The following is a 12143-nucleotide window of genomic DNA, read 5'->3' on the forward strand; positions in this document are numbered from 1 at the left end:
AAGTGAACATTACATGCTGGGCATTACAAGAGATCTTCAACTACAGCGGGTTTTGTAATCACGTAATTGCATCAAGAGGATTAACTAACGGCTACTACACTTAAGGGTCGTATAATTTAATAGATAATAAAAATCTATCATAATCACAAAATTGTGCTAATTTCATATTAACATCCAAAGATGAAGTTTACCTTGTTAAATCTTAATCACATGTTATTCTAATGTGGCTATCTTTACCTGGTCTATCGTAAAAAATTATAAAGTATATATTCAGTATTTCAAAGTAAAAACTTATAGGTCGCCATCATATGACGAACAATACAACATGATTTAGTTAATAATAAATTAGTGCAAAGCATTGTGCAAAATATCTGGTTATTTGTTGCGGTGAATACCCCTTAAGATTGTGCGTGATGGAAAAGTGCTAAAATCTCACTGCTGTGAATATTATTTCAGAACTATCGAGCATAAAGAGAAAGGTATTCAGAATAATATTAAAAAAAATAAAGTTTTTAATTTTGTTTAGAAAGACCCGCAAATCGTACTCGCTACGTAGAGCTGTGTAAAGCGACAGATGGAAACATCGAATCTCTCTACGTTCTCGATCTATCGAAATGCATGCAGTCTCAAGTATATAAAATTGTTATAACTTTGTAGAATTATCTCATTTTTGTACCAATCAGATATACTATACTGTCACTATCAGTTTGCGTTTCATACGTGACGGAATTTACAAGACTTTTACCTGAGATTTTCAATTATTCTCGATGTTCACTTCTTTCGAATTTGTTCGGTAGAGCACAAGTGTCCGTTGCACTTTTCAGATCGTATCGAAATTTCAGATTATTGCAATTCTTTCGCGAGACTGACTTACCTTAGTCGACGGCGGACCTGATGATGTGACGTCGTGATCAGCCAAAATCGAAGAATTATTCTCGTCGACGATGATAACTTCGTACTCGCCATCATCCTGAGAGCCCGACTGACTCATTATACCTCCGCTACCTGAGAACATTATTAAAATGATATTAGAAATCGAGAAATTTAAAGATTTTCTTCTTGCAAAGCTGATATCCATATCCATACACATGCGGTCAATGATTTTAATTAACTGAAAAAATTCTTTTGTACGTGATGTGTAAAACGATCATTAATATTGTCTTGTAATTCACAATTTGTCAATGTGAAACATATATAAGACCAATAGTATGTATCCAGATATATTAAAAATGATGACACAAAACATTCTTCATTGTTTGTATCATACAATGAGCTGCCAAATTTGCTGCAAAATAAATCGTAGCACACAATAGATATTTCAATTTTTTGATTGCTTTTAACTGTAAGAAACACAAGCTTTTAATATTGCATTCAATAAATTTATACATGTAGATTTAATATTAATTATTATGTTAAAAAGATTTAATTTGATCTTTTTAAATAGCTGGTGTTTCTTTATCTTTTAATTGTATTCATAAAGTAATGTAAAACACACACATAACAGGTAATCATAAAATATAAATTATAATAAAGATGTAATCAAATAAAATGGTCAAAAATTAAGAAACTATAATAAAAATTTACAAACTATAATATTTTGTCTGATTATAACAAAAAATTATTTGTTGAATAACTATATTTATTTTATCTATTCGCATCCATTATTAATTTTTAAATTTCGAAATCTTCTCCATACTCATGCGTATCTTGATTATAATTTATTCATATATTTAACAGAAATACATATTCTACATGCTGTAGAATAGGACAATTATAAAATTTATATTTAACAATATGTTGCAAGTTCAAGGTAACTGTTTTATATAGAGCGTGCAGCACAAACTTTCTACTAAAATGAACTAAATTATTAGAAAAACAGTATAATTCAAATGTTCGATTTTTATTAAAGGTATAAAAGTAAACAAAAATTAGAGTAATTAAAATTAGATATTTAATATATGTAAATGATCTCGAGATAGATAAAAAGAAGACAAACAAGCTAATTAAATAAACTTTTTCCTTGAATTTTTAGCTAATAATTTCTAAAAATTATATATCTTTTCTTAACATAATTTAAAAAAAAAATTTTGTGGTTCAGGAAAAAACGGCAGCGTTTGTACAACATCAAGAAAACATTAAGGAAATTGCGCATAAACTCGTTCATATTGACAAGCGTCGTGCAGTTCGCAAATTAGGGAACCAACAAAAGTAATGCGCAATAAATCAGGCCAAGAGAACTCGGGCATTCCGTGAAACAACTTTCGGGTTTTCGAGTTACCTTGCAGACCGACACCGGAGTTTCTATGACAGAGATTTCGGGGCTGATCGATATGCTTTTGAAGCGTATGGTGGTGGTTGTTGTTATTATGATGATGATAGTGATGATGACGATGATAGTTATGGTTATTTGGATGATGGTTGTAGTGATTGTTATGGTGATTCGGGAGATAGTAGTTAGAGGGTGGCTGGCGATTAGAGTGCCTGGCAGCCGGTAGCGGGTGCTGGTGATGGTGCTGGTTGATGTGATGATTGGCATTGGCATTGACATTTGCATTGGCGTTAGGGTGAGATCCCGGGAGGAACTGTGGGTACACGTGGTGAGACCACTGTGGAAATAAGGGCCGCCCTCCTCCACCACCATTCCCATCTGCCGAGGAACCACATTTACCACGTTATCCGGTCGTGCGTTATCAGATCTATCACTCGCGATTCATAGCGTATTCTTGATACTGTCTTTCACTCTATGCATTCGATTAAGTAAAATCAACGAACGAGCAGTATAATTAACATTTGCCAAATTTGAAGCACTTATTAACGAAATTATACCATTGCAAATTGTCAGCATTCTTGCACAAAAATTGATCATATATATGCAATGTAGCACATTCAAAATTTTTTATCTTAAAAAGTTCAAAATTTTTTATCTTAAAAAGTTCAAGAATAATAAAGATATGATTATAAATATATAATTTTTTAAATTTTTTAATTTTTTAGAATGGTACTTTTTCATCAAAAAATAATATAAATACTGAAAAATTACAAAGTAAAAATATATAAATAGATATTATGAAAATTACTTTCTGTGTATTTAAAGATTAAGGAAAGCATTTCAAAAAATAATGTTCAATTGTTTAATATTTGTAGAGTGAAATTCAGTAAACAAAATTTTATCATTTGAAAAAAAATCATTTGAAATGTATCATTTTATAATGGTAAAATTTTTACAATGTTCAATAATTTTTGTTTCTAATTTCTAACAACAATGTAAATTTTAACCAAGAAGATAGATAAAAATAATAGTATATTGTTTACAATAATTAGAACTTTTGCATCAGTGTGTATAATATATTATTATAATAACAACTAGAGTATAACATTCTAAAAGAACTTATTTCCCACAATTTATTGAACATCCAAATATAAATCGTGTGACAGTTATCACAGAGAGATATCTGTTTTCCTTGAATTCCCCACATAAAGAAATTTCACATTCAAGAGAATACAACAATGATATAACGACGTAAGTATGTTTGTAACGTAAAAAAGTGCAAACACATTCGGCAAACATCAAAACTCTCACTGTCAGATACATATAAAATGTTTACTTCATACAGTGCAATAACACATGCGTTCTACTAGTGTCATGTGCTGTTGTCTTAGTTGCAGCTACATCGTTTGGTGCACAGTGTTGAATACATTAGCTATATATCTGTACATATATGCTATTTATAACATTCATCATATTTCATTCATTTATAACATTATTATGACAACGAATTCTTTAACAAATTAAATTCATCAGCTTATTAAAAATTATGTAATAATTTCTCTAATAGTGTAATATCAATATTAATTATAATTTTAGACAGATAAAATGTCTTTTTGATAACATATATTGTAATTATCTTTTTTGTACATTTATATAGCTACAGTCATGCTGTAATATTGGAAATTAATTATGAATTAATATAATTAATTGATAACCTCTAATTCATATTTGATATAATTTTTAAAATGAAAGGTAAGAGAATATATATCTGACACGTAAGAGTTTTGAGTAAACAGAAGAATTATTAAAAATTTTTAATTCTTTTGTGTTACGCAAATAAATATTTAACGTGCAAATTAAAATAATATAAAAATTTTAATGCTTTTTTTACAACTTCTTAATTTAGTAACAGACGGTGATCTAATAAGCACAATTATAAATATTATATAGTTGATAAATTTTAAAAAAATTTTGTATTATAGAAGAGTATAAAAATATGTTATTGATATAAAATAGCATGTTATTGTATTATTCTTTATATTTTTTTCTATAATTTATAAGTTCTTTGCAGAGTGCATACCCAGTAATAGACAATTTAGTAGAAACTATAATAAAAGTAACAACTTTACTAAGTTATTGTATATGTATAGTTGTATATGTAGTTTATAAGATAATTATTTCTAATTTAATATTCGTTCTCGTTGCATTTATTCAAAATAAATTTAATTTTAGTGAATCTTGTGTATCAGTATTTACACAGATTATTTTTTAAATTAGTGTCAGCAATGTGTGTCGATAAGAACACACAAGAATCTTACCTGAAGGACTACCTGGCCTGAGACCGGCACCATTTGTTTGTATCGTTTGCACTGGACTTGGTGGACGCTGCGATATTGGTGGTTCCAATATATCGCGATATTTCGAGACCATTAATACAGAGATGAAGTAAACTATAGCAAGGGACAGAAACTGTGCCTGCTTGGTTTCTTCCTGAAATTAAAGTATGCGACTTAATCTTTCCATCTTACATACATTCGTTTTATCTTATCACTATTATCGAAATATCGGATACTTACAACATCTCTGTATATGACAGCTCTCAAACGATTTACGTCCATGTCTTGCAGTAATTTCTCGGGATCCTTCACAGGACTCAACTGATGCGTAAGATTGTCCACGATATTCTATAAATAAATAATTATTTGGATATACTATAAAACTCTACAAACAAAACAAATTTTCTTCAAAAAGTAAAAATTGGTAAAAAAAAACATAATATATTTATTTGCGTCTGTTAACAATGCTGTGATTATCAAAGTGAATTCGATCGGATAAAACGTACCTTAGGCGATGTCTGAGCTCCGCGTATAAGCGATTGTATGTGCTGTGATTTATTACTAGAACCAATCTGCCGACCTAACATGCTGTACGATCTGCCACGTTCTTTACACTCTAAGCAGTTTCTAACGGCACATGTACAGACCTATAGAAGCAGTTTATTAGGTAAATATAACAAAAGATGTTGTGTGAGTGTACATATTAAATTTCTAACGTTGGGATATGTTGAGGCTAAAAATATTTAACACAATTGTATATCAATTTTTGGAAACTATAAATATGTCATATAGCTTTATTTTTTAGCTTTATTTTATGCTTATTCATTAATTTTTTGTTTCAATAAAGAAAATATTCACAATTTTTTTTTTTAAATTACGAATCTCTACTCTCTGAAAAATTATAATTATAAAATTCTATATTATAATTTATACTAAAAAAGTAAAATAAAGTTTTATAATTCAATAAAAAAATCAATGCGTAAATATGCATAAATGTTATATGTCAATTTTGTAATTTCAAAGTGTTTTGATTGTATTAGATAGTTTGATATAGTGTGCATGCACACATATTTTCACTAAAATAAACATAAATAAAGATGTAAAAAACTACTACTGCAATTATACTTTTTCATTCGCGTATTACATTAAGTATTATTTAAATATTTCTATATGGGAATCATATTTCTTTTCAAAAATTGATTGCACACCTAACACAATATTGTGTGAAACAAAAGAAATACTTTTTATTAATATAATAATTCTTACGAATGTTTTTCTAAACCGAATTTTATATGTTAAAAATTCTATATTCTATCAAGTGCATAACTTAAACACATAGTTATATGCACTAATATTTAATATTTTTTCCTAAAACGACAAATGATTTCTTAAAACTGTTTATCCATATAAAAAGTATATAACAATCAAATTATAACTATATCTAACTATTCTAACAAAATTCATCATTTCGTTCTGAATCCTAAATAAAATACCTTAAACACCGTAATACAAACCAGTCGTAAACATTGTCGCAATATGCCACCGCTTGACATATTTTTCTCAGCCTCCAATTCCCCAAAGTTTAACGAGCTAGCGAATATAAGTACGTCGGCCATGTTGACTAGTCTTTGCAAAAAAGAAACTGCCACTTCAATTGGCATCCCCTGAGTTGGCTCGATTACATCCAATTCATTCTGGAAAATGTCCATACATTGATTATAGAAATTAGGATCGTAAAATGTCATTATTATTTTTTTTTTTATCGCGTATGTTAGTTTACGTACATTTGGTGAAGTGGCCGATGCTAATAAGGGCAACAAACCGCCGCAAGCTATTATGAGATTGTCGGCTAATTGCGAAATTAGATGGACAGTATTCACCACAAAAATAGCATTCTCGCTGCTGTTTACAAAATCCAACACAGACTTCGTTGAGTGACTGCAATGAAAATATTATTGTAAAATATAAATAACAAAATAAGCCCATAGATACATCATCAATATATATAGTATCGCATATCATACCTTCTCCATACTTGAATGTCTGTTTCCAAAGAAAATAGCACGTCCGATAGCAACCGTTGATGTATGTATGACCATTTAAATTCCGGTATTCTGAATGGAGGTCGTGTCGGACCTGGACTGAACATTGGCCGCGTGGAGGGATTTCCTTGCTTCGATCGTTTGGCTTCTGCAATAGAAGGAATACATAAAAATTAAAATGTAGTTCTATTGACAAAATGAAGTCAGACTTCGATCTTCGATTACTCACCGAAATGATGAGGATCCACCTGCGTGGACGTAGAGGCACTCCTTGGTCGTTTCTGGGGTGACGATGTTTTTCGTAAGGGCACGGGCAAGGAGGGTGGCTCGTGACCGTTATCGTCCGCGACCGTTTCCGAGGACACGATCGGCAGGCTGGATCTGCGGTGGGCGTCTACGTGATCTGGAGTTAAGTCATTCAATAACGCATTGTCCCTGGCAACCACATTAGAACTAACGATTTGAGGCACACCGTCGGATAAACTTTTAGTTGCATCACAGACCGTAGATATTGTTGGGATTTGCTGCTTAGGATTTGGCACTTGCGTCACATTATCTACAGAACTTTGAACATCGCTATTACTACAAACACTATCTGTAATTTCTACCTCGCCAGTCGTCGCCGGAACGTCTGACTTATTATCACTTACGCTAGTAGAAATAGTGGACGGCTCCCTTGAGTGTTTCTCATTTACCTTCGCGTCTTCGTTATCATTAATAACAGCACTTTTGTCCTCCGTTAAAGAATCCGTAGCGCGTTCGTCACTACTTAACGCACTATTCACTATTACGGGTTCCACCTTCTCGCTTTCTAGATCTACCGCCTTCTCCGCGCAAGCCTCACCGCTTTCTACTATGCTAGTTGAGCAATTAGGATTTTTTACAATTTCCCCTGCGTCGTTCTCACCAGTCTCAATAGTAGTGTCCCTGTCTTCAGAAATGTCCTTCTTCTCGACGGTGTCGTCGTTGACGATTTTCTCACCTTCGGACGTTCTGCTTTTTATCTCGCTCGAGATCTCTTGATTCTCAGTTGGCGTCAAATATGCCTCTGACGTATCACTGTCAACTATCTCGCGATCGTTCTCCAATTGTAGCTTTTCGATAACTTTAATCGTCAACGCTTCTCGCGTTTCGTCAGAAGGGACAATTGGCACGGTATCTTCTTCAGTGTCGGCATCGATGTCGGCCTTTGTAGCAACAGAGTCGTCTGTACTTTCAACCGCTGTTGCAGTCTTGTCGGAATCTTCATTATTGGTCGGCGTATTACTGTCATCGGTCGCGACATTATTTTCCTCAACAGGCTTATCCTTTATTTTCTCGTCTGTACCTGACGGATCTTCAACTTTATCCACTCCTGTAGAAACTGTGTCAGAGATGTTTGTATCTTTCGCAGTTTCTTTTGGCTCTTTTGATTCTACAATTGTCGCTTCTGTACTTTCTTTAATCTGTTCGGTCGAGGAGGATTCGGTAACAATAACTGATTGCTTCTCGAGAACTGTGAGTTCTTCTTCTTTTTTCGGTGTATTTTCTTCTTCTCTTTTCAATGTGTCCTGAACTATCATCGAATCAGGACTGGAACTCTCGATTTTGTGTACCTCGCTGTAAAAGTCACTGGAGCTCTCAATCGATATCACTTCGCTGGTTTCTTGCGTAGTCGGCAACGAGATAGCTTCGCTGTTCGCTTCTTCGAGAATCGTCGGCGTCTCTGTATGAGCCTCCCGTGCAGTGGTAGGTGTTTCCGGTTTGTCGCTCAATCTGGAATCCAGCGATACCACCTCGCACGATTGTAATGTATCTAAAGTCTCGCTGCGTGATTTTATGATGGCCGGACTCCCATCGCTTTCGGTATTATCTATTGAATTAAGGTCGCAACTGCATGATTCTTCCAATCGATCATTTGCCTCGGATGAATCAAACTCCTGCATCATAATACAAGATATTATTAAAGACAATAAATATAGCCAAATACGCCTTTAAATTTTTGCACAATTGAATAATTTTATATCGACAAAGAATATTAAGATAAAGCGATCATAAATAAAGATTATAAAAATATATATAGATAACCAAAACAAATCAAAATAAAATAAAAGTATCACTTTCCAAATTACCTTGTAATTTCTTTCCATATGTTGTATCTCATGATTTTGCTGATTTCCCCACGTTGTTGGTCTATTGTATCCGTTGCTTCCGGAATGCTGTTGATCCCATCCGGAAATCGTGCTGATTGGCCTTTGCTGTCTTAACTCAGGGTCCGTAATGTTATCGGATCTCTGTCGTTCATAATGCTCATACATTTGAGCAAACTGAAGTTTGAATTCCTCGTACGATACCTGTATACATTATTGAAAGCGTTAGAAGCGTTTTTAATCGACAATATTTCATAGACTTACTTTAGAGTGTACGATAGCCAACGTGTCAACCCATACACGCCAGCCACCGTATTCGTGTTTGATAGCATGATGAAGAAGCATGCGAAATAAGGAATACACCATGTCGGATATTTTCTGCTCTTCCGTATTCTTCGGATGAATGTAAGCCATGGCGATAAGCCATTCCTGCCACACGGACATTTGCAAAACCGTTCGCCGATTTTCCCGATTATTGTTGCAGAGCAGCGTCATGTCCGAAAGAAACAGCTTTTTTACTTCCAGCAGCTGCTCCGTTTGTTTTGATTGTCGAATTAATGTTGCGACTACCTTCAGAATCACTGAAACGATATTGATAGATTAATCTGTGAAGAGTATTCGCTTTATTTGTAACTGTAAATTAATTCTCAACTTACTCGGATTTTCTAAACGGTAGTGAGATTCAGGTTCAGGATGTCTAGCATACAATATTTGTTGACTGATGTGCTCGGTCATAATCTACAATTAAATTTGAAATAAAAATTTAATAAAGAAGCATTATTTTATAAATAAAAATTCCATACCTCGTATAAAACATTGTATGTCGGTAATGAGAGAGTTTCCTCGTTTAATAAGAGCCTTTCAGCCAATAATGTGTACAAATTATGAGGACTCATGACATCGTATTTTCGTCTGTATATATAAAAAATAATTAATATGTTTTTAAAGATATTTTAATCACATAAATTATATTATATACATAAATCTGCGTGAAGTATTACTTACTTATGTGTACTGCGGCTAAGGAAGAACCCTAGTAGTTTTAACGCTTGCAAACGTATCAGCTGGCTTTCGGCTGCCAAAAGCTTGAAAATGGTTCGTACTCCTTGTTTCGCATCAAATGCGGGTACCATCGATGACGGATGTTCCGACATCAAGGATATCAGCATTTGTAAAACATCGTGCAAATTTTCATCCTAAAAATCGTCACAGCATTCGAAAAAATATCCTTGACACTTTATTATTTTGCATTATTATATCCATATTTAAAATTACCTCATGCATCGTCGTTAGATAATTAAGTATACTCTGTAATTCATCGTCTTTTACACCGTTACCAATCATTATTAATTGTTTCAAAAATAATAAGATATAAGAACGAATTGTAAGAATGTCCTTCTGTTGCGGACGCGGTCCATCTATGAAAAATGAATTTGTGCATAAAACATATTTTATGCATTCGGAATAAATTTGCATTGTTGATATTAGACTGATTAGATATAACAACGTACCGAGTCCCTTCGGCGTTATTCCACTTTTGGCTCGAGGATTAGCTACCCAGTAATAATACTTGAGTGTGTGTACCGTTTGCAAAACTGTCGATACGCGTCTCACATTGGAATAAATTTGCGTGTCACTAAGAAATTCTGTGGCCAGGTATGAATAAAGCCGTGTTTGTACTGGCGCTGGCGTATATATCCAGAGAGCGGGATTAAAAAGGACGTGATCCAGTAGCTGCCATGTTAGGAATGAAAAATAAAACAACTACATCACCATGGATCTGCCTGTTCTTCGGACACACCAATCTAGCCGACTTTTTTATTTTTCTGAACCGTACGCTCAATTATCTTGATTTATATTTTTTATCTATATAATTAGTATTTATTTTAAATATATGTATTAAATTGTTTTATTTTATTTCGATTTATTCTTTTTTTTGCTTTGATAATTGGTATATATATATATATATATATATACATGTATATATATATATATATATAATATATATATACATATATATGTACGTATATATATGTATATATATATATATATAATGTTATTTAAGTATTGTATACATAAGTTAACTTTATGTAAGAAAGTATATAAAAAAGAAAATAATATAAACAAATATCAAATACGAATTATTAAGCTTATGGAAATGATTGAAAGCGATAGTAGATGAAATGCAGATGGTACTGTTAAAAATATAACAACAATTATTGAATGGTGGTTTAAATGAATAGAACATCACGAGTGCAAATAGATATCTGTGCATTTATATTAATTGGAAAAAATATAAGAAATAATATCAAAAATCCAAATTTAGGATTTGTATATTCAAACAATTATGAACACTATTGATTTGGCACGATTAATAACATAATTGGTTTATATTATAGGAGATGCGTACATCCACAAGAAATATATTGATTTTATGTTAATACTATATTAACATTGTATTACATTATTCATATTAAACTGCACATAAATAAAACACGTGTATTAAACATAATTAATTAATTAATTGAATTAATTACCGTTAAAAAACTTATGATAAACGGAAATAATATGCCGTATAACAGAATTTTGATAAGTGCATTCAAAAATAGAAAACATAAATCTTTACAATGGCAAAGATAGATGAAAATTGTTAGCGTCGCAAAATAAGAATTATTAGGATTTTGAAAAGCAACATGATCAACAAAATATTTTGCGTGGCCATTTTATTTTTAAATTGGGAAGCCCAAAAGTCGGTAGATTGCATGCGATCCGAAGTTTGGATAACACAACAATGATCGAAGAAAGTAACAAGATCCGAGTAGACATGCTCACGATGGGCTTATCAAAAAGCCCCAAGGGCTTTAACAAAATCTTAACGGTTTAAACTAAAATGCACATTAAATACCAATACAAATATCAAGCACATATAACTGCAAACATTTCCATGAAAGCAATTGTGATAAAAGCGTGAAAGCTATTATATTGCATAACAGACACGATAACGCAAATGAAAGAAATAAAATATTGATATTGACATTTTAATCAATCATTGAATCAAACTAAATCAAATTAAGAATATAATCCATGCAGATAAACAAAATCATTCAACATGCTAGATATGTATGGATAAAAATTTATTTTAAATTATTAGAAATTTAATTAACTAATAAAATTTAAATAACTAATAAAATTAAAAAAAATTTTTTTTGTTACTATTTGAATAAAATAAATGTTATAATATAACTAAATATTATTTTATCTACGACAATTAATATCTTCACATTTTTTCTATCGACAATTTTCTATTTTATTTTCAAATCTATTATAGAAGCTATTTCACCTAATTTTTGTATCGCAAGTTATAATT

At 31.8% G+C, this 12143-nt stretch overlaps 1 protein-coding gene across 10 annotated transcripts in view; it reads right to left on the bottom strand.

Annotated features, from left to right (window-relative positions):
* The window catches only part of rg (A kinase anchor protein rugose), a 176377-nt gene that overhangs the window by 67268 nt on the left and 96966 nt on the right, over positions 1-12143 (bottom strand). For 6 of the 10 annotated variants that reach the window (XM_089085513.1, XM_011646586.3, XM_011646581.3 and 3 more), the window contains 16 exons: positions 10288-10540; positions 10052-10194; positions 9782-9972; positions 9580-9688; positions 9433-9514; positions 9041-9357; positions 8759-8980; positions 6877-8566; positions 6630-6795; positions 6390-6543; positions 6120-6299; positions 5112-5252; positions 4846-4953; positions 4588-4759; positions 2279-2647; positions 875-1005 (listed from right to left, as the gene is read on the bottom strand). In XM_089085513.1, the coding sequence (XP_088941639.1) occupies positions 875-1005; positions 2279-2647; positions 4588-4759; positions 4846-4953; positions 5112-5252; positions 6120-6299; positions 6390-6543; positions 6630-6795; positions 6877-8566; positions 8759-8980; positions 9041-9357; positions 9433-9514; positions 9580-9688; positions 9782-9972; positions 10052-10194; positions 10288-10540 (4428 nt within the window). The remainder of the gene's footprint in view (positions 1-874; positions 1006-2278; positions 2648-4587; positions 4760-4845; positions 4954-5111; positions 5253-6119; positions 6300-6389; positions 6544-6629; positions 6796-6876; positions 8567-8758; positions 8981-9040; positions 9358-9432; positions 9515-9579; positions 9689-9781; positions 9973-10051; positions 10195-10287; positions 10541-12143) is intronic. The other 4 variants (XM_011646589.3, XM_011646582.3, XM_011646585.3 and 1 more) reach the window with 2 other exon arrangements.

This window comes from Pogonomyrmex barbatus, unplaced genomic scaffold (assembly GCF_055798465.1).
Source record: "Pogonomyrmex barbatus isolate J1 unplaced genomic scaffold, ASM5579846v1 scaffold10, whole genome shotgun sequence".
In the NCBI taxonomy this organism is placed as follows: domain Eukaryota; kingdom Metazoa; phylum Arthropoda; class Insecta; order Hymenoptera; family Formicidae; genus Pogonomyrmex; species Pogonomyrmex barbatus.